This window comes from Macrobrachium rosenbergii, chromosome 7 (genome assembly GCF_040412425.1).
Source record: "Macrobrachium rosenbergii isolate ZJJX-2024 chromosome 7, ASM4041242v1, whole genome shotgun sequence".
Classification (NCBI taxonomy): domain Eukaryota; kingdom Metazoa; phylum Arthropoda; class Malacostraca; order Decapoda; family Palaemonidae; genus Macrobrachium; species Macrobrachium rosenbergii.
In genome coordinates, this window is record NC_089747.1 from 29,511,918 (window position 1) to 29,534,763 (window position 22,846).

The window sequence follows — 22,846 nt, forward strand, 5'->3', positions numbered from 1 at the left end:
AATTCAGTAATGGGAGAGGGAATACCCCTACAATCCCATAAACCAATACCCTTTTTCTTACCTTGGAATTGAGAATTTTTATGGTTGTTTGTGAAGACTGGACGCAGTCTTCCGCAATCATTGGGATGAAAGTTCCTTGGTAGAGCCGGAACAAGGGTATTGAGAAGAGGTTCTAGTCACATAGAGGTTATACACCGGTTGACAGCCCTAGAGATTTTCAGCCCCTGGGTGGATCGCTGGATCTCTTAAGGAATGCAGACATAATGAGGGGAGTTCATTGAAGTCAGCTTCCTTAATCCCAACCTTAAGTTGGTTTATTAACCTTTGTTCTTCCAACGATGTTGAATGGTTGACCCTCCACCAAAGATTGTCAATCGCTATATCTATAACTACCAATCAGTTGATGTTTAAAAATGATATTTTCATAATAAAATAAATTTTTGAACAACTTACCTAGGTTGTCTATCACATAGAGGTTGGTACACCGGTCCTCCCCTCTAGAGTCTTCAGCCCATGGTGGATCTGCTGGAATAGTTAAGGAATACAGACACCTGAGGCAGAGTTCATTGAACAGGTGGTTCACCTTAATCCAATTCCATAAAACAATTTTTTGTTCTACCTTGGAATGGTTAAATTTTATAACTGTTTGTGAAGATTAAGTAGTCTTCACAAAATTTATTTTAGTCAAATATCATTTTTGTTCCTTGAGCGCCTTTAAAAGGTCTGTCACATTGTTGGTACAAAAAGCAACAGCATCATTTATTATCTTCAAACCCTGAGTGGATCGCTGGAGTCTTTAAAATACATTGACACAAAAAAGGGAGTTCACAAATATAAAAATTCCTTTTAATCCAGGTAAGGACCTTTCCTTGGTTTATTAACCCAGTTATAAAACTTCCAACGAGGTTGGCTGTCTCCTGACCCTCCACCAAAGCTTGTCAATCATCATTGAGATATAACTACCAGGTAAGTTAGATGTTTAAAAATGATATTTTCATAATAAAATTGAGTTTGAAAAATGGTGTGAATAGTTGTATATAGGCACCTAGAAATTCACCCTCCTCCTCTAGAGACTAGGGGCATCAGAAGATCTGAGGAATAGTTGGAATGGTTCCAGGTACCAGTGAAGGGCGCACAGGTGGTTGCCTGATTACCGATCAGCTGAATGACCGAGTTACCAAAAAGGTGGATGGCTATGGACTTGGGTGTATGGGCATTTGGAATCCAAGAAGCTGTTCAAAAATATTTTATTATGAAAATATCATATTGTAATGATCCCTGAACACCTGATATTAGCCCCAAAACTACTTGAACCAAACTACAGCCATGTCCATAGCTTTTAGTGGGTCAGTAACTATGTCATCGCGGGTTTCTCTACAATCTTGATCAAACATATTGAAGACCATGCACACTGTGCTTGTAAGTCGCTGGTTGTTGAAACAGCCTCATTGCTTTTGTCATCTTCTTCAGAGGCTTCCTTGTCATCAGCAACAACTGCAGCACCTAGCCCGACCCCCATTGGACAAAAGCTGGACATCAGCTCACAATTTGGACTATTGTTTTCCAGCCACTCCCCTACGATCATCCTATTGGGGATTAAATGCATCTCAGTCATGATTTTGACTTTGGGATCGGTACTTTGACTTGTTTGAACTCAAACTGGAAGACTATCATGGCCTCTTCTCCCAATGCTTCCAGCATATTGTTTCACATCTTGCTCCAGGGTCAGCTGGAGATGCTCGCTTATTGGCCCTAACGCATCTGCAAAGTTGTAGATGGCAGACTTCAAACACGAATACATTCTGAAGATTTAGAAGATTCATTAGTATCTGTCAGATATCCAAGTCTTTCGTTAGATCAGATGGAAGGATTTTCCTTGTCCTCCCAATAGCTAAACCATCATTTTTCTAGCTGGAAGTTCTAAATTATAGCCATTTGTTGCAATTATAACACCTTGTTCCATTGGCTGAATGAGTACAATCATTCTATCAGTCAAATAAATGACCCTGTTATGACCATCACCAACCAGGTGGTTGCATTGGAGAACTGCAAACCTTGAAAGCAAAGCCTTCACGGCCTTTTCCAGCACTGAGCAAGGTCCTGTTGTCTGATGACGCCCCCTTCCCTCTACAAAAATTTGAATAGGAATCAATCAGTTAAAGTCTTGAGTTTTAGGAAGTATTCAGGAAAAATGATACCAAATCACTAGGAGTTCCTAATGTTTTATCAACCCATGCAAGAAAAAACATGGTTGCTTTTAGTCCAACGGTTTATTTTTTGCAATGATGCTCTACCAGTAGTATTGGCACATAAGATAGCAAACTTGTATTGTTGTAAATTCTTTTTCTTCTCATCTGGCCAAGGTGTTTTTGTCATGTTGAATATAGAATAGACCAGTTTTTCCTTTAGATTTGCCCAAAAATGAGGCTTTTCTTTTTTCATGGTGGTAAGCTGGCAAAATTCCTCAATTTTTCCAGAAGCATCTAAAGCTCATGTCTTAAAGAATCTTGTTGAAATTTGATGTCGAATCTTGAACTTAAAAAGCCAAGGGTGGGGAACAGAACCAGTCTACCCCATGCAAGTCTGGGAACTTTTTAGCTGCATGCAACTTAGCACCGTTTATCCTCATTTTCACCAGCATCCCTTTGCTGACAAAACCAGATCAAGGTTGGCTGCTCATTGGCTCTTCATGACCTGTTGCTCATCCAGTTTTCTTGGCTTTTAACTCCCAGAGTCCATCGTGTCTTACTTCAGCTTGTCAACCCTGATATCATTAGAGTTGACTGCAGCTCCTCTCACTCTTGCACTTGTCCATTATTTACATAGACCATCCTGCCTTTAGTTGATTCTTGCAATGATTTCAAGCTGCTTTAAATGGGGTTAGAACCATTCTCGCCCTCTTAGGACAAGATGGGGCCTTTCACCCCATTTAACACCACAACACCTAGTATCTTCCTTGCAGTGCCTGCATGCTTAGGGTTTAAAGCATTTTGTAAGGAAACCACTCTATCCTATCCTAACAGTTCAAGTACAGCGATTGATCAACATGAATATTTTATCAGGGGAAAATGGCATTTATAATGTTTTTAGTGCATATTTAAATATTCAGATGTAGCCAGTTACTTAAAGATACATTATGATGCATTGTCTGTCATCCATCAAAAACAGAAAATCAAGTTATGCATGCCTTTGAATCAATAGTAGAGAAATGGTTGTGCAAAAACGCTAGTGTAAACCCCATCCATTAGTGGTCTCAACCATCCGTATTTATTGGATTTCTGATGGCATATCCATTTTCAGAAAATTTGCCCATTCAGGATATTTTTGACTGAGAAGTGACTTCATGCTTTTAAGTCTCCTTTTGTGATGAAACATAAAATCACAGGTAATGCTTCATTCTGATAATTCTCTTTTAATCTTCCTATTTTTGCATTACCAATTTATTGGTTTCATAATATTTTTTTTTTTTTGTCATTGCATGCAGTGAAAACAGCTGCATGACCAGGCATTGAGATAATAAATGAGAAATGCAGTAAACCCCCTGTATTTGTGTGTACCTTTATTTGCATGTGTTTGTGTGTGTTCTGTGTGGGTTTCATCTACTATTACTGTATGTACAGTATATATGAAGGTATTTTTTACCTGAGAAATATTTACTAATTACTGTATTTTCATCTAATTTCTCATCTAAATCTGCTTTTTGTGATCTCTGTTTTATCACAAAAATACTCTTAGGTATAGTGCATTTTTACTGGGTTTTTCTTGTGTTTAAACTTAAAATGCATCTTTTAATAGAATGTGAAAAACAAAGGTTTTAGGTAATATGTGTGTGCAGTAGGGTGTTTTTAGCTAGTGTCAGGCTGGCTCTCTCTCTCTCTCTCTCTCTCTCTCTCTCTCTCTCAAACAAGACTCTTCTCCTCTCTCTCTGGGAATCTCATCTTCTAATTGGAAAATTGTTTCAAGAAAATGTTACAAGTATTGCACTGTAATATCCTTTAATAAAATGTGGAAAAAAGCATAAACAAAAATCACAATAAAAGTTCTAAGGAAGTCATAACCTGAATGTCCCTCTCCACCCTTCCCACATGGCATTCCCACCCTCTCCTAGCATAGGGAACTCCTTCCCCAGCTACCCACCTTCCCAGCAACCCCTTCTCTGTGTGCTCATTTCTGTAAACAGTGTTGTTACTGCTCCCTTCCCATTGTGTCCAGCCATCTTCCCCCTCCCCACCCTGAAAACTTTCCCACCCCCAAAATCCTTTTCAGCCTGTTTATGGGCATAAGCAGTGTTACATATAAGCATTTCTCTAGAATAAATGCAGCATTGCCACCCACTGGAGAGTGGTTTGTTAATTTTAAAAAATTTTTATTTAATTATATATAAAAATCTTTGGTCCGTGGGGTCTGTATCTGGAAAACATTGATCTTCAGATAATGTGAAATCAGATAATCGAGGGATTACTGTAATTGAAATGACTGATTACAGCTGGTAAAGGGGAATACTCCTGTATAAGGGCTCTGGTTTGTATAAGGGCTCTGGTTTGCATACCCAGGAAAAATACAAAAACTGAAAAATGAGATATTTTTAATTTACAGTATTCTGTTATTAGTTTATTATTAGTTTAGTCTTTTGTATTGATTACATCAAAATATCTGTATTAAAGAAGAATATTCTTTGGGTTAGTTTATGATACCTACATCAGTAATTGTAGATATTAAAAGTGAGCAAGTGAATGTAAAATGCAAGTGCATGTGGTAGACATGTGTTTACAGGAACAAAGTTTGACAGTTTGCATCATATAGATATTAATCTTGAGAATATCACTATAAGAATATTGTTCTGCATAAACACTGTAAGAAAATATCTTTCTGTGCAAAATATGTCTTAGAGCTTCAGTGTTCTTTTTGGTAATTTTTAAAATGTTTTTGCATCTCATATTCATTGTCGAGAGAAGAAAGATTTGAATGCAGGAGTTTGAGCTTCATTTGGTTATCTGCCAGTTTTGTGTGAAGGACAGGTTTTTGAAATATTACTTCAGTTGAAGCTAATTCAACTGTAAATACAGCTGGTATAATGATTAGTGCTGTAGTTAACCTCATCATAATTCAGACATCTTGTTTACAGGGTTCACAGTATGCAATATGGAAATTGAGTGACTTACAGGATTGTACTAAGACAGTAGCACTATTCCTTTTCAACAATGCCCAAAAGAACTTGTGGAAACATAGTGTTGGAACTGTCATAGGGTTGCTCAATCCAGCTATTATGAAAGATCGGTAAGAGGATTCATATTGACGGGTATGAAGGAAAACTAAAATGGTTCATTACTGTTGTATGTTAAGGATGACATTTTGTTGTTGCCTTTTGTTGAAGTCACTCACTAAAGTAGAAGAAAATACTGAAGTATAAAAAAGGTAACGTTAATAATTTGGATGATTTTTTTGCAGACAAGGCAGATAAAAACACTGATATTCTCACACTGTCAATTTATGACTCAAACAAAGCTATGATTATGGGCAGCTCCAAAGATTTAGGATGGTGTAAGGGCAGGTTTTGCAGTACAGTACTTTTTTGTCTGTTCTAGGAATGTTATTTTTCAGACTTGTTACTGATTTGCTGTAATTTTTACAAGAACTATTTGACTATTATTGAGAATGAATCTCACCTACTATTAATGATAGCTGTATCTTTGCACAAGCAGTGTGATTGGCATTCAATATAAAGAAGATTGTTTTGAGCTTTCCAGATAACTGTCTAGTTCACCTTTTCTCCAGGTGAGGTGTCTAGTTCTTGTCAGAATTCTTCTCTTTACCGTCCTTGTGGTGCTATGAACATTTTCTAGTTTTGGCCTTGGGCTGTTTTCACGTCTATTTTTTTGTTGCTCTTTGTAGTTTCTTTATTCAGGTGTCTTTATTAGCAGTTGGAACAAAATCATCAAATTATTTTGCAGGAATGATTTCTGCTAACGGAATGTATTCAGTATAGTTGGTTTAAACAGAGGGTGTGCAGGTTGTAGGAGCCAGGGATGTAATACCAACCACAGTATAGTTGTGAAGAGTGTAGGGAGTGGTCAGAGGAATTTACTAATAAATTCTTCAGATATAGGAACAGATGCTTGAGGAAGTAATTAATTACAACAGGCCATAGGTCTTTTAGTTCCTTTTCTTCATTGCCAGCTCTTTTTTTCTAGTTACACTCTTCTCATCTCCACCTCTGACTAAACCTGAGCCTACAACTTCAGCTTTGCCATCTGATCCCTTTTGGCTCGGGAAAAGTGTATTCTGTTCTGGGGTTACTCTTATTCTAGAATGTGTTAGTCTTATTCTAGAATCTGTTAGTCTTATTCTAGAATCTGTTAGTCGTTTTGTAGAATCTGTTAAGAGTTTAACTAGATATATTTTGGGTAACCAGTCCATATCCCCCATAGGTGTGATCTTTTTCATGGTCCCCTTTAGGAGTTAAGATGTGGGAGTCTTTCTTATCTATAGCCTGAGTGTAGGACTGCCCTGCAACAGTTGGAAGAGTCTGCTGCCAGGGAACCAGGTCGGTTCTTGGGTCAAGGTTGTTTTGCACCCTCTGAAATCTTTGTAATGTCTCAATCTTCTAGGTATTTGGCTAACTCAATACAAGACTGTTTCAAGTATTGTAAGTCTTCATGCTGGTTATCAGAGTCGCCTTTTTCAGACTATAATGGCCTGGAGGTTAGCTTGGCTTTAGCACCTAATTTTTAGGAGAGGTATTTTTTTTTATTTCCAGTGATAATATTGTTCATTCGGTTGTTGAGCCCCTCTCATCTGTCTGTATCTGTCTCATATTAATCCTTCCTCCTCCCCCCCCATCATAATTTACTACTTCCACCTGTATATCTAGCTGTTGGTGACCCTTCTTTTTCTGCCACCTCTAATATTCTTTTTCAGTTTCTTATTCATTAGTAGTTGCCTCAATTGATCTGATACAAGCTAGATGCCATTCTAGTAACTGCATTGCTTTGTAGATTGCCTTCTGTTGGCAGTATTCAGTCATGTGAAGGGGAATGTCAGGTATCATTGACCCCTTTAATTTTTCAACTGTTTAATGTCTAAATAAAAGATATCCTGAAGTGATAATGCTAAAAAAAAAAAACTTTAGATTGGTTTATTGACAATTTTGTTCATCGCTTGTGTGGCACTGTGAACAACAAATTGTAAAAAGACGTAAAAAATGTCTGTATGAATAATTCTGGATATGATCAAGTAAGTTATACACTGTTTTGGACTGTTATATGTGTAAATAAACATATCTTGAAACATTATTGCAAAAAAAAAATTTGTTGATTGGTTCATGGACAGTTTTGTATGGCACTGTTAACGACAAATTGTAAAAAACATAAAAAATCCTGTAAAAAGAGTGCCAAAAAAATTTATATACAAAAATAATTGTCACCCACTAAAATATCCCATTCTCTCTAATGGTAGCATCATAGAGAACTTGCTCAAGATGTCCTTAGTCTCACAGGATTCTTTTTGTTTTTCTGTTTTCTCAAAACTTTTTTTAAAATTAAATGCTATATCTCCATGAAGACTGAACCAAAATCAATGAAACTTTACAGAGTGTAGTATAACTGTATATCTCTATTTTGTAATCAGGAAAACTTTTTTCAACTGCAATTTTTACAGAGTTGAACTTAGAGGTCAAATATCTAAATTTCCCCACAAGAGAATTTTCATTATTAGTTGCAGAATAAGTGGTAAAAATTTGAAGCAAATCACTTCAATCATAAGGTAGACAGTCATTTACTTGATAATGGGGCCTTATGGCGTCAGCACTCCCCTTAAATTATTATACAGGAGCGAAAAAATGAATCAAATGTTCTAAATTAACATAGAAATTTTATTTATTGGTAATATGAGATTTATTATATGCAGATTTATTAATTAGTTTTTAATCATTGATATTGGAAATTTATTATTAGTGTATTAACAAATAATTGACAGTTGCATTGTTGGAGTCGCATGTTTTCACCATAGATTATTCAAAGTTTGAAGCCATTTAAGTGACTGACAGGAGGGCTTGCAAACAGGAGGAGTCTTTTTTTTTCCCTAGGTATAAATCTAAATATCTTGTTACTCTTTTCTTTTTATTATTCAGTCTTTTTTCAAATTTTATCAACTTTCTCCCTATTTGCTATCCAACCTCTGCATCTATTACTACATGAAGCAACTGTTGAGTTTCCCAGTTTTGCCTCTAAATAATGTGTAATTTCTGCTTCATCAATATTGTTCTAGTAGAATAGGAAAAGATATCATTGTTGTAACTATCCTTTGTTATGGACAGCAGTTGTAGTGATGAACCACTCAGTAAAGTTTGGACGTAGATATTTGGGCCTATGATACTGTAATAGCTTGGCTTATTGCAGTGTCAAGGTCAAAATTACTTTCAGTGATGGGTTCTTAAGATCCAGGGGGAGTTCTATCCAGAGATAAGACTCCTGGCTTCTGTCTAGTTGCCTGCCATAAGAGTGACAGTAGGGATGATTGTATTATGTGGATTTGACTTGAACTTATGCCTCTTGTCTTTGTTACAGGTTCAGTCCCTTTCAGTTATGGGTGGGCACGGTGTGTGAGAGATATTTGGGAGTCAGTCTCTACTGGTATCAGTTTGTAGTTAACATGGGCCCATGGATGATTTATGATATTTATGTTATGTTTTCTTATTTGATTTTTGTTTCCTTATTTTCATTTTTCTTTTTCTTTTCCAAAAAATGGAATGAATTACAAAATAGGTCAGTATAGAAGGTAGTATTATTGTGCCCTCCCTGGACCTCTCAAATCTCCAACTGGCATGGATAAGGCTGCAACTCCTGGATACCAAGGGATAAGAGTTTTGTTGGTATTATATAACTACAGTACAGGGTTCTGTGGTTCTCTTCACTTTGTTTAGATATTGATTATGGTGTTATTTGATACTTTCAAGAGCATTTGAAAGAATCCAAAGTTAAACAGTGATAGAGATAGTTGTTATGCATTCATGGTAAAAATATTTGTACATCTGTTAGTCGGCTTGAGCTTTTCAGAAGTAATAACCTTGCAGATAATGAATATGATTTTATTGCTTCCAAATCAGTCATTAGTAATGGTTGGGACACCAGTTTTGGAAAGTACCTAGTTAGTGTAGCGTGGTTTGTTACCTTCTGGAAAGGTAGTGATAACATGACCCAATGGGTTGGGTCTGTGGAAAGGAAGATTGGTAATGTTCCCAAGGGAAACTTCAAGAAATGGTAGGAATATCCTGATGAGGGCAGGCAGCAAAACCTAATTGACCCAGTCAAATTTCATCCCATCTGCCCAGTATAACATCTTGGGAGTTGAGGCACACAAATTCTGAAATATATGAAGAGTACAGTGTGGAAAAGATTCTTTGTAAATGTCTTTCCTCCGTGTATTAAGTGAAGAAGTTGAAAGGGCAGCAACCATGCCATTATGGTTACATTCTCTTAAAGCTGAATTTCTGACTATATTGATATATCTTACTCCTGTATCCAGGTGAAATCATATAAAAAGCAGTGCTTCAATGCCTTAAGTTCGCCCATCTTGTACACAATTGCAAGAATGTCCCAAGGTGCTACTTTCATTCTGATAGGCATGAAGAGGGTTAATCTTGTGCCAAATTCTACTTCAGCTGTAACAAAGGAAGTCATTCCCCTGCTTCCGTGAACTATCTCTGTTACAGGTATGAACTAGTATTCTGAACCTATTAGCACTGAAAGGGTGACAGTAAAAGACTGGGTTCCATCTATGCCTCTGTTGTGCATAAGATGAAAAATCAGTCGTGCATTCTTGATTCATGTTGTCTCTTCAAATGATCATTCTGCTTCTCATGATTGTACTACTTTTCCTTCTTCATAAGTGAATTCTAACATTCCCCAGTCTGACACTGACTCTTGACCAGCTGATAGTGATTTCAACATGCTCCAGTCACTAATGCTGATGGTATCAGACCCAGAGCTTTTGAAGAATCCTGATGATATCAGTACTGAGGTTGAGATTTAAAATGACTTCTCAGTTTTAGATGGGGCAGAAATCATGAAAAATAAACTCATTCTGAGAGGTACCCATGAGATTAGCACTTCCACATCCCTGTCCTGCAAACCAAAAAGACAGATGTTTTGGAATATAGAATACTGTAATAATCAAAGAAAAACCAAGCGAGTTAAAGCAAGACAAGCAAAATTCTTACCCTCTCATTTAACCCTAAATCTTTTTTTGAGTGGCATAGAAATAAGAAGTAATTTCAAAAGGAAAACTTTTGCTCATCAGTCCAAGGGAAAATATTCTCATTCCAAAAGTGGAAGGACTGAGATATCTGCCCAATAAATCAAACTGTAATAAAGATGGCCAATATTCTCTAGTGGAGGATACACACATCAGCTAATCAGTTCAGCTGAAGGATTTATGTGTAGTCCACAATATGGACCTTCCAGTATGTTCTAGAGCTTTGAGAACATTAATTAGTGAAAGTCCATAATTAGAACAGTAAGCTTTTTTCTTAGATCTTAGAGGAGCTTTGGAAGACTAAGAATACAGCCTTCAAGATTCTTGGGGAGTGCAACTCAGAAGTGTTTGGTGCAAGATCTGTAAAATTATAACTCTTCTAATTATGACAGTTAGAGAGGCTCCATAATGAAATAATTCGGTGTCAAAAAACTGGTGAACAGTTAGAAGAGGAATCAGTGCTAATGTTTTAGAACATAATGCAAAGCACATGGTCCAGATGAAATTGTATACAATTGGTTCTAAATCAGATGTATAGATGGCTCTAAATCAGATGGAATTAGATATGCTTTGGAATTTGAAGATAACATTTAAAACAAAATACCAGCTTGTGCATCCATGTATTCAGAGAGATGAAAGCTATAGACCAAGCTTTGGATATATCAAGCCACTCAAAGCACAAGGATTTTGGAATGTATTCACACTCTAGGATTCAATCATGTTGAAGAATCCTTGTCTGAAGTTTTAGATGTTCATGCATTAACCAGTTTTTGAGAGAATGATATGTAGAGTGTTTTCCTTTCCTTATTTATTTCCCTAATTTAATTTGTAACTATTCTGCATATACTGTATATATATTCTCATTTACCTAATTCATTTTCATGTACATAACCATAATGAAAGAAGTGTGAGGAACCATGACATTTAAGTGAAATGAAGGTTTTGTAAAGTGCTCATCTTTCTTTGTCTTGCTATCCCACTCTTTCATCATATGGTTTGTGTAATTATTTTTCAACATGAATTAAAGTAAGAAAACTGAACAACAAAAGTTTGAAGGATGTTTGGCTGATTTATGACCTACCTTCTGCTCATTCTTCTGTGGCTCATGAAGATTCAGTCATGAGGGAAGTAATCAGCCTGCACTCTACAGCATGTTTAGATGTTTGTTAACCTTTACTGGTGCCTCATTAGGTTTTCACTTTCCTTATCTATTTCACAATTTTATTTGGTAACTTTTGAGTTACCCAATATTTGCTCTTATTGTATTTTTGCTGTATTCTGCTATAACTGTATACTATATTCCTTTACTTAATCATTTTACACATCTTGTGCATAACCATAAAGAAAATCTTGTAGACAGACATTTGAAGATAGAAATGAAGGTTTTTTTCTTCTCCTCATCATTCTTTATCTTCTTGTCATCTCACTCTTTCATCCTTTTGTTGGAAGATTTGCAAAGAACATGAAGCCCTCTTTAAAGTAAGAAAATATCATGTTACAATGAAAACTCAGGATGTTTGGCTAATTATTGAAATCTTACCCAACCTTCTGCTCATTCTTCTCAGTCAGCCAGTGTCTTATTTGCATTTGGCTCACTTTTTCTCCTCAAATTCCATTTGCTTTTTCTGCATTAATATACAATGTTATCTTTTCAATCTCTTTCAAGATTTCCCTCCATATCTTGATTCACTTTCCAGTTTGATTCAGGATTTTCCTTCCAGTTTTTTTCTACCCAATTTTCTCTTAGTATTTTAAACCAGTTGCTGATTCTTAGCATAAGTGAACCCAGGACTATTGAGCCACTTAGCTAAATCATCTTTATCCATTTTGTAGTGGAATCTATGGAAGGTGTATTGGCTAAGTATAGTGAAGGACAGCTGGTTCCTTGCCTTAACCTGCAGATCCATTATCCACTAAGGCCAGTGAATATTTGGTCCTTTTTATAACCAGGTCATTGGCCAGGGATTGAGAGTTGAAGCTGAGGAAACAGAGCACTCAGGGCCTTAACCCTATCCATTATCCAAGTACCAGTAATATTTGGTCCTTTTCATAAGCCAGGCCAGTTTTCAGCTATGGATCTAGCCTTTACCAAGTACTGTCAGCTGGGCTGGCTGGACATGGTACTCGCTAAGGGACAGGGAAGCAACTCCCAGAAGATACATATATTTCCAAACTGTACTTGCTGGACAGCTTTTGTGACTATATGTAACCATCAATGGGATATGTGAAAAAATAATGCTGGCTGCTTCTCCCTACCCATGGTTATAAGGTGCATTTGCACATACAGTATTGTTACTTTGATTGATCTTCAATACTTCAGAAGGAATTGAGGCTAATTGATAATTGATGTACTGTATTTTGTTGAAACATTTGTTTTTGAAATGGACCTTACCTCTCCATTCTGCAGCTTTTACTTCTGCACCAGTGGTTAATTTGACAAAAAAAAAAAATTAGAAGACTCAGTTTTCTATGAATATCTGTCTTCTGTCATCTACAGTAAAGTTCATTTATTTATAACATACAGACCTGTAACGAATTCAGGCTTATAATGAAGGAAAGTGAAATTCCCAGTCCCAATTTAAATAAATGAGCTTAAAAACTGTAGGTATGAAACGAATTCTTTATTACAAAATCAGGTATACAATGAACTAGTTTGTATGTCCCTGTGACAGTTTTATTGGTAAAAAATACCTGTTGTAAAGAAGTGAAAATTTTATTGTTAAACAGACATCAAAACACCTGTTATCCCAGTGAACTGTTATTACTTTGATATTAATTTTGTCTTTGTTGCCTATGAAAAATTTTTGCCAAAAGAAGGCCATGTTTTTTGCAGTACAATAGTGCTTAATTCTTAAACTGTTTGTGCATGAAATAGTAGTGAAAACTATTTTTTTAACTGTTTAGTGCTTGTTTTCTAATTTTAATTGCTTATGACTTTTTGTTGTTTTTTATGTAATTCGTAATTAAAATATTTTAAATTAATTAATATGTTGAGTTACTTTCATATTATTCCAAGTGAAATCCATGTCAACAGATTGTTTCTTTTACAAATAAAAACTGTTTCTTCACACAAATAAAAAACTATTACATTCAATACACAACCACTAGAAGCGCAATAAAATTCACAGGTACACGTATTGCACTTACCTTGGACACTGTGTACATTGTGTATCACTTAATCTTACTTAAATGTTTTAAATAAAGAAAAAACTACAAACATAACTTTAATTTTGTTATAACCATTATATTAGCCTATCCAATTTTTAAATAACAAGTTTTATTATTGAAGTGTGTGTGAAATCTTTTCATGTAAGGATCATACAAAAATTGTCTGGATTTTGTTCTTTATCAAAACAGTTTAGTCCAATCATTTTCAATAAATCCTTTTATAAGTGCCAATGGTTCTATAACAAATTGCAGTCATTCCCCTGGATTCGCTACTGAAGTGGTTCGACAGATCATACTCAGTTTTCTGTTGGTTTGTTTTTGGATGTTCTTTTTTATTTTTTTTGGTATTTGTTGGTAGAAACACCTATAGAAGCTAGTAACTTTTAAGACTTGAGTTAAAGGGATGTATGTCCTGTCTGCTTCCCCATTTAGTAACTGGTTAGGCCCTCTGCTGTTTGTCTTGTATCTGTCACTCCAAATGAGCTTCCCATCGATTCAGGGCATTAGATTTGATAAGATGGAGTCATTTTTTATGTTCAGTTGGCGTAAGTTTCGCCGGATGATATCATTATTATTATTAGTGTTTCCTTTTCTGTGCCACCCTCCCGAGAGTCTCTGTAAGTTCAGGTTGTTTCCCAGGTTGAAGGAAGGGTCAGCGCCCCCGGTTTTTCTTGCCTTGTCCTTAGCAAGTCCTGTCTTACTCCCTTGTGGCTTGGCGTGACAGGGAACAAGGGCATGTCAGAAAGTGGTGTGGATCTGTGCCTGTTGTTCCCTTCCTCTGTTTAAAATAGGGCTCAGGTTGCACTAGTGACGCCAGTTCTAGCACCAAAATTCGTTCTCCGTTAGGACTGTTAGGGCAAGAATAAGAGGAGTCTTCCTACATTTTTCCCCTCTTTAATTTTACCGTTTCGGATCAGCTTGGCAGCAGTGATGTTTTGTCTCCTTCTGATAGTATTTAAGCGAGTTTAAGCTGCCTTGTCAAGGAAAGTTACCTTTTCCTTTGATCAGTTTCGCTTTGGTTCAATCATGTAAGGATACTTATTTTGCAGGCAAATGGTATCAGTTAGGTTCTAGAGAAGCCAGACTGTCTTTGGATTTTCCTGTGAATTAGGTTCTAGTGAGAAGCCTAGACTGTCTTTGGCTTTCCTGTGTAATTGGATTTTTTCGGCCAGGGCATTAATGCACCTTGCAGTTTTGATGCATCAGTAGCATGTGTCTAGCGCTAATTTGCACATTTTGCCACAATGCCGCATTCTTGCGCTTTACATTAGTCGTTACATATGACTTTTACATATGAAAATCGCATGCACAATTTCATGAGCCCATCACGTGTGTGTCTATGGAAAATAACTCGTGTATGGTTGTAGCTATTTATGCACACCTGTTTTGAAATCATTTTCATATAAATCAGCTTGTACACCTATCATAAGTGCCTATGCAAAATTGCGCTCATACGCCTGTGCACCTATTGGTTGTATGCCTATCACCTGTGTGCCGAAATGGCGAAAAAACGATTGTGCTCTTATCACGTGCTAAAAATCACCTGTGCACGTCTACTAACTATTGCCAAGAGAATATCACCGCTGTCATTTCAGCTTCAATTTAAGTAGGAAGGTTGTTGCTGTTAGTAGTCTCAACGTTCTTTGTCAGGGATTTTCAACTCCTTTTCCATTAGCGGGAGTTTTATGGTGAAGCAGTTGGTTACTGTTTAGTTTTTTTTGATTCCCTGTGGTTTAGGAACGTTCTCGTTATCGCAAGATTTTCCTGATCAGGATTCAGAACATTTGGTTGAGCCAACAGGTTGCCATCCGAATCGGTTTCTTCCTTTTGAGCTGGAGCAAGTGGTTTTGTCAGCAGTGATTAAAGAGGAGTTTTTAACCCTCAGTGGAAGCGTATCAGGTGTTAGTTCAGTGCAATCAGTGAAGCAGGTGTCCTCTCATCAAGGTCATATGATTTTGGGAAAGTTTTTTGACTTGGTAGGAATCAGGCTTGGATTCTTTCCTTTTACATGAACATGGGTCTACCTGGACATGGGTCAACAGGTGGTCTCTTATCAGATTGGATATTAGTTTAAGCTTTCATGGGAAGAAGGATCCAGTACTTTAGATGCATCAGTGTAGGTCTGGGGGGCAATCATGGGAGATCTAGAATTTCGGGAGTTTAACTGGTATTGGAGGAGGTCTGTTACATCTATAATCCTGAATTTTTAGCTATCAGAGGAAATCCAAGCAGGTGTATGTAGAGTAGAGCACACGTAGCAGTGTTATTAGACAAACCATCTTCCCTTCTGTAGGTATATATTTCAACATAACAGGAATATATACATAGTGTGCATTTATACATTATATATATATATTTTTATGACAAATATTTTTATCAGACTAGATGTTGAGGTAATTATTGTTTGTTCCTTTTACTCAGAATAGGAAAGACCCTTCTTTGGACAGAAGCAGGGAAGATTGTGGCATCATCTTGGGTTCTGGGTAGGAATAGTGTGCTAAGGGACCTAATAAACGAGGAATAGTATTGTGCTTTCAGAATGGTTCTGAATTTTCAACTATTTCAGTTTCTATAAGAACTAATAAATCGGAATGTAGGCATATTCGTGACTTGGAACAGAAAGTTACCAATATTTAACTTCTACTTACAGGTCTTCTGACTGATTTGGCAGAAATTTTCAAAAATATTAGTTGGTTAAGAACCTTAAATCTCATTTTATGATTGGAAGAGAGATACTTATCAACTTTAGAGGATCCAAGGAATATACAGTAGGATGTCCCTGGTAGTATTTTGGTGGCTGTAGGTGGATTGATTTTGGGTTCTATTGCCTCTTTAGTAAATTTCCCTAGAACTCATTCCGAAGAAAGTTCTTCCAAAACCTGGTGCTAAAGTTTTCTAAACTTCCACATGATTCCAATGTTCACGTTGACACCATAACCATCTTGAGCTAGAGTGAGGTTTGTCTAGTGTGGGCTGAAGATCTGCCCTCAAGTTTGCAAGAGGTTCAACTGCATACAGTACTAATGTTTTCAGAGGCAGTGGTTAGTTTGTCTATTTTGGAGTTGGGCTGGAGGTATTTCCTGAGCATGCACTTCTATAGACAACTTTAAGTTCTTAGATTCCAAGTTACTCTAAATGTTGTCAGTTCCAGATATTAGAGGTTTTTGGTCTTTGTCTTCCTATGTTATAGGTAACATATAATAGACATTGCTAAAACCTGAACCACAGGAGGTCTTTAGTTTGAGTCTAGTTAAGGTGCCTGGTACATCATAACTCTTTTTGGGAACCTTGATGGGTTTAGTTTTTACCTCCAAAGCTGTTTGAGTCTTTAGTAAAAGCCTCTTGAAGCAATTAAACCCTTTCTTGGCAGCCCTTGCACCTGTGATATGGTAAGAGAATTACAAGTGTTGCAGAATGGCTTTTGCATTGAAGATACTAGTCCTTTGTTCCTGTCCTAGGTTGAGAGAAAAAATATCTATTTTGAGTCTTCCCTTTCTCAGGGTGGTGAAATGCAAACTGGACCTTATTTAAAGGTAATAAGTTTGACACTTTTGTGCTATGTAAGGGCAGTTAGAGTGTACTCAAATAGAGTAAGCCTGTAGAGACGGTATTAATAGTTTTATGTTCTAGGAGGAGAACACTACTGTCTAAATGTTCTGCCCCTTTTTCCATTATTTGGTCATGAAAATTTTATCAGATGTACTCATTCACTGAGATAAGTAATAGCAAAGGAAGGGGCTCAACATCTACAGGCTGGATGTAGACAGTGAGCTGTGGGCATCCCCTGTTATGGACCTGTTAGAGACTGAGGGGAGTCGTCTGTTTGCCAATTTTTTGTTCACCAGTGCAAGGTCCTCTAGCTTGGGCATGGATACTAAGCTGTTCCCTGGGTAAGTCTAGACTGTAATGCCTTTCCTACTCATGCTAGGTTTCAGGAAATCATGAGTGTATTAGGACAACTTTGTAAGTTGTCTCTTGGTTTTGATTACCCCAGGTTACAAGGGAAGGCTGGTTTCCCAGTTTCTTTCAGTTGTGAAGACAAGCAACCGAGTGATGAAAGGTTTCATCATAATCCCACAAGCTACAGATGACTGCGTGATATGGTCTATGGTTCTGGTGAGCTCAAGGCAGGATCTCGCAGTAATGCCATGATCAGTGCTGGAAGAGAATCTACTAGTCGATTCTGCCAATACCTGTGGTCAGGGTGTAAGTCATGGTCCCACATTAAGGGGTTTTTTCCAGCACTGATAGCTCTATAAACAACATGGTTAGGTTTCTGTTGTTTCTCAAGCATGAGGAAACTTCTTTGTAGTGCCTTCAAGGCTAAGGAGCCATGTTGGCTTGTCTGAGGACAAAGACATCTAGATGTTTTTCAAGGTGCTAAGGTTTAACAGGTCTCTGCTACGTACTTTACTTTCGAATCTGCAAGCGGTTTTTCAGCTTATTATTTTGTCAACCTTTGAACCGTTTAGAACCAGCTCCTTGTCAATAAGCTGCTATCGAAACTTCACAGTAGCCTTAGACACAGCTGAAGAGTGAGAGAGCCACAATCTTAGTCAGATAAGGTAGGCTTTGCTAAAGACAAGGCAATTACCTTTGTCTTATTTTGGACTAGTATACAGTTTTGGGCTAGGCCCTTACCTACAACAGTATCTTTACCTAGCCTGGAATCACTAGGGCAGGAGGAACTTGACCCCTTTGGGGTTCAGTGCTACCTGTAAGGTTTGTTGGAATTGCACTAAAAGGATTAAACCTGATGTAAAGATTGTGTGTTTAGTGATTGGAACCAGAGCTTCCGAAGAGTAGAAATGGAATGTCCTTTTCATTAGGTCTTTGGTTAAGGGGCACGCCTACCTCCGGATTTTGAGGAATTATTGGTTTTAGTTTTTTACAGTTTTGGACAGATATATGTCTAAATAAACATATCCTGAAAGATTATTGCTAAGAAAAATTTTTCAGGTGTGTTTTTCACTGCATTTACCAGCCTGTGAGCAGCATTTAATGAAAAACTTGCAAAATTTCTTTATGAGTTTTTAGGTGGAAGTGAAAAATATACTTTAGTTTACTATTAAAATACATGTTATCTACAATAAAAACTGGCTCTTTCTCTCAAGAAATATCATATCAGAGTAAATATGTATCTGTGTTTCTCGATATCGCCCTGCAATATTGCCCTGTGAGCAACATTGAGTGACAAATTGTCGTACAATGTCTGTATGGCTTCCAATTCTAGATAGGAGAAAGTGAGAAATTTACTTTAGTATCCTACTAAAACTACCCGTTTTTTACGATAAGAGCTGGTTTGTTCTCTAAAAAAAAATATTTTCTAAAAAAATTATCAAATCAGAGTAAATATATATCTATGTATATCGATATTTTGAACTCGTCATATTTGTATCACAGATGTACCATGCCAACTAGTATACATATAATATTTTATATTTCTTGATATATTTTTACTGTGTATTTTCGGAAATATAAAATTTTATGTGCAGGTAACATTTCCTAACAGAGCGTCGGGTTTTACCAGTAAAGCATTTCAATTTGAGTGTGGTTCTGGTCCAAGCAATAGCCTAGTGCTTTGTGACGCATTTCCTTTTTGGATTTTCTTACTGTGTAGTGTATTCACCCAATTCCATTGCCATAAGCAAGAGAAGTACCACCCTCACGGGGAGAAATTTCAACGATTACATGTCGTAAGTCGGTTATGAAGAGAGGGACCCAGACATGCAGGAAGCATCTTGCCTGAGATAGCAACAATGCCAGAAATCCCAGATCTAGGTAAGGGATTTGTTTTCCTTTATTAGTGATATTCAGATCAGTGAATAGTGGTATTCTAATTAGTGATTACTATTTTTCATAATAATGGTAATGATTATATAAGACCAGCAAGCTTGACTTTACTGCAGTGAGTTGTCGTCTGACTCGTGACTTGTGTAGGCGTGGTTGTTCAGCATTTGTTTACTTTATCCTCGTAGTTGTTTGTTTATTTACCTCTCCATTATCTGAATGGAAAACATGTACAATGGCAGCATATATAGGTTATGAAGAAAGCTTTATATTGATAGCATATATTTTTATAGGTTATGAAGAAAACTTTGGGGCGAGTGTAGAATGATGGGAACAGACCTTTCTTAGAATACCAGGCCCTGGCCTAACCTCATTAGGGCAGTTATTTTTATAATTTTTGAAAAAAATTTTTCATTCATAGCATACAGCTTGCTATTTTTTATAGGTAGCACATACTATTTTTTATACAAAACATTATATTGATAACATATATTAATGAATTTTTGTTATGAAAAACTTTGCACTGATAAATATAAAAAAATATATATGTACAATATAAAGGTATATTGTATATAATATATATATATATATATATTATACTATACAGGCAGTCCCCAGTTATCGGTGGTCCGGTTTTTCAGTGCTTGTCTAGCAATAAAAATGTGTGATTTTTGGCGCCGATATCCGCTGATTTTCATTTATCAGCGCCAATAAATGCATATTGGCACTGATACATACCTAACAGAGGCGCCGATAACCAAAAATCAGTGATTTTAGTGCTGAAAGTTGCCGAAAAAGCTCCGAAAATCACTGATTTCCACTTATCAGCAGTTTTCACTTATTGTCACGCCGTTGGAATGGAACCCCACTGATAACTGGGAATATATATATGTGTGTATGTATATATATATATATATATATATATATATATATATATATATATATATATATATATATATATATATATATATACACATATATATAAATGGAAATTTTAGATAATATAAATCAAGAGAGAGCACATTTCTATTCATTTGATTATATTGTAAATTTCAGGGCATATTTCTTATATGACAAAATAGTTTTAGTACAAAAATCAAACTTCTAACTGTCAGTTTCATATTTAGTACAAAATAAGTATAATTTTTTTTGTTTTTTTTTGCTGTTTTCTCGAAACTTGGTTTTTTAAAAAATAAATGCTTATATCTCAAGAAGACTGAACCAAATTTGATGAAAATTTTTCAGAGTGTGGTATAAATATATATCTTGATTTTGTACTTGGGAAATTGATTTTCGAGTGAAACCCTTTTTTTTTGCTTATTTTTTTAAAGTTTTAACATTTTTTTTCAAATGCAAAAAAAATTAACTTAGACGTCAAATTTCTAAATTTTCCTATTTGAGAATTTTCATTATTAGTTGAAGAATAAGTGGTAAAAATTTGAAGCAAATCCCTTCATTCATAAGATGGCTATAAGCACTTATTTTATAATGGGGCCTTATGGAGTCATTACTCCCCTGAATGGCTTGCATGCTAATTTCTATCCTTAGTGGAAGGTAAGCCACTGGACATGTGTGCAGTGGCCACAACTTTTAAAGTTGGAAAGAACTTATCCTTGGATAAGATATTAAAGTCACTCAGTGGCATGGTAATCTTGTATTTGCTTTGGTGTACCTTCATGGTGCGAGATTAAATTCGATTATTGCAGATCATTAACTCCTCTGGTTTATGCAGGAGATATTTTGTCTTGAATCAGTTGGTAGCCTTTTATGGTCTACTGCTCTTTAACCCTTAAGGGACAGCATAATTTATCAATGTGCAGCACCCCAGACCGGGGAAACTTTGAGGTCGGCAAAATAAAAAAAAAATCACATCAATGGAAAGAGAATGACATGTACATGCACACTGTATAAATAAAAAAATTCTAAAAAAATTTTCCCTACCTTCCACGAGAAGTGGAAAATGACTATTTACAATCCCTTGTGGGGCCTCATTTACAGACAATTGTAAATTTTACCAACTTATATATGTATTTTCTAATGAATAAATTTATTTTATTTTGTAAAATTATTATTACTGCTCACACAATATCAAAACTTAAGAAATAAAAGCAGTAACAGATTTTTTGCATATTTGTTTAAAAATATTCACGTAAGTTTACAAGAAGGAAGATTCAGTAACTTTTTTTTTATTTTTACATGCTTTTTCTAATATTTCTTTGCAACTTTCTTTGTAAAATTACATTTACAACCGACATACTATCGTAAAAGACGAAAACAAAAAACAACAGCAACCCCTTCGTATTTTTACAAGCAAATTTACAAAACGACTTATGTGAGAGAGAGATGCAGTACTTTTCCCCCTTCAAGTCAGAAATATTACTGACGGCTGAAAAGACGTCTGCGGCAACTGGCCCGACTCAGGTCAGTATAAAAGTTGCCATTAGTGAATTTATAGCATATAGAAGTATTGGCACCCCTCTCTCGCCTCATTCTTACCATATCAGTGGTGTGTAATATTGTTTCACACTCAGGCTCAATCCATCCACCTCCCCAATCCTGTTTTACTTCACACTGAGGCTCAATTCTTCCCTTAAGAGTTAAACTTGTTTGTGGCTTTTGGGAAGCTTGGGGCTGCCCAGTATTGAGTATAATAAGTATTCCTTTTTGTTCAGATGTACTTGTTAGTTATCCATTGTTGGCTCTGCAGGGTTTTGGCACAGTAACCCATTCTCCAAAGAGACCTCAGCTATCTTTATTATGAGGATCTCGTACCTGAGTGACAATCCCCCTAAGGCGGCAGCAATTGCTTATAGATAGAATTCACTGGTTAAAACAAACACTTGTTTTGTACAAAATATTTTGTTACTAAGTAGCCTTTAAAGGGTTGGCTTATTTCCTCTTTGCCCACCTCATTTTTCAAATGTGAGAATCAACTGTAGAATGCAGAGGTAAGGTTCATTTTAAAAAATAAATACTTGATTTAAGATTTATTTTTTAATATACTTACCTCTCCATTATATAAATTGCCCTCCTTACCTCCCCACTTTCAAAGTGTACAGAAGTAGACTGACCAGCTATGAGTGTTTGTACCTATCGGTCCCATGGTGGGGGGTGGGGTAAGTAGATGGATTGAAGACGGATATTCAAAGAAAACCATTCTTGTTTTTTTTTTTTTAATTAGTAGAACCACTGCTGGCACGGAAGTAGAAGCTATGTACAGTAGTGGAGAGGTAAGTATTTAAAAAATAAATCTTAAATTAAGTATTTATATTCTCTATACCTATATATTTACTCTGTTAGACTTGTCCTGGTGCATTTGTTCATAGTGAAGGTATGATAGTTTGATTATTCATTATTAGTGTTTTCTTTATTTTTCTTATAATTGCTTACTTGTATGTTTTTACAGGACAAAGACGAATGGATTCTGTAAATATTTTGTCAACAAATCATCTTGTGAGTTTTGTATTTATCACATCCAAAGAGAATATCAAAAGTCATCTTCGAAACGGGCAGACCTTCAGTCATCATTCAATAGGGTAGATCCAAAACGGCGGTTGCAGGAGAAGGTTCTTGGCAAAGATCAGGTTTGTTGTTCAGTCATCACTGTTAATGTCGGGGATTATGGTGCATTGCTCCT

At 36.2% G+C, this 22,846-nt stretch overlaps 1 protein-coding gene across 1 annotated transcript in view; it reads left to right on the forward strand.

The window, feature by feature from the left end:
• Mcm10 (minichromosome maintenance 10 homolog) overlaps window positions 1-22,846 on the forward strand; it is a 178,678-nt gene that overhangs the window by 81,466 nt on the left and 74,366 nt on the right. The window contains 3 exon segments of the mRNA XM_067106911.1: window positions 5,126-5,299; window positions 5,454-5,551; window positions 22,616-22,793. Coding sequence (XP_066963012.1) covers window positions 5,126-5,299; window positions 5,454-5,551; window positions 22,616-22,793 — 450 coding nt within the window.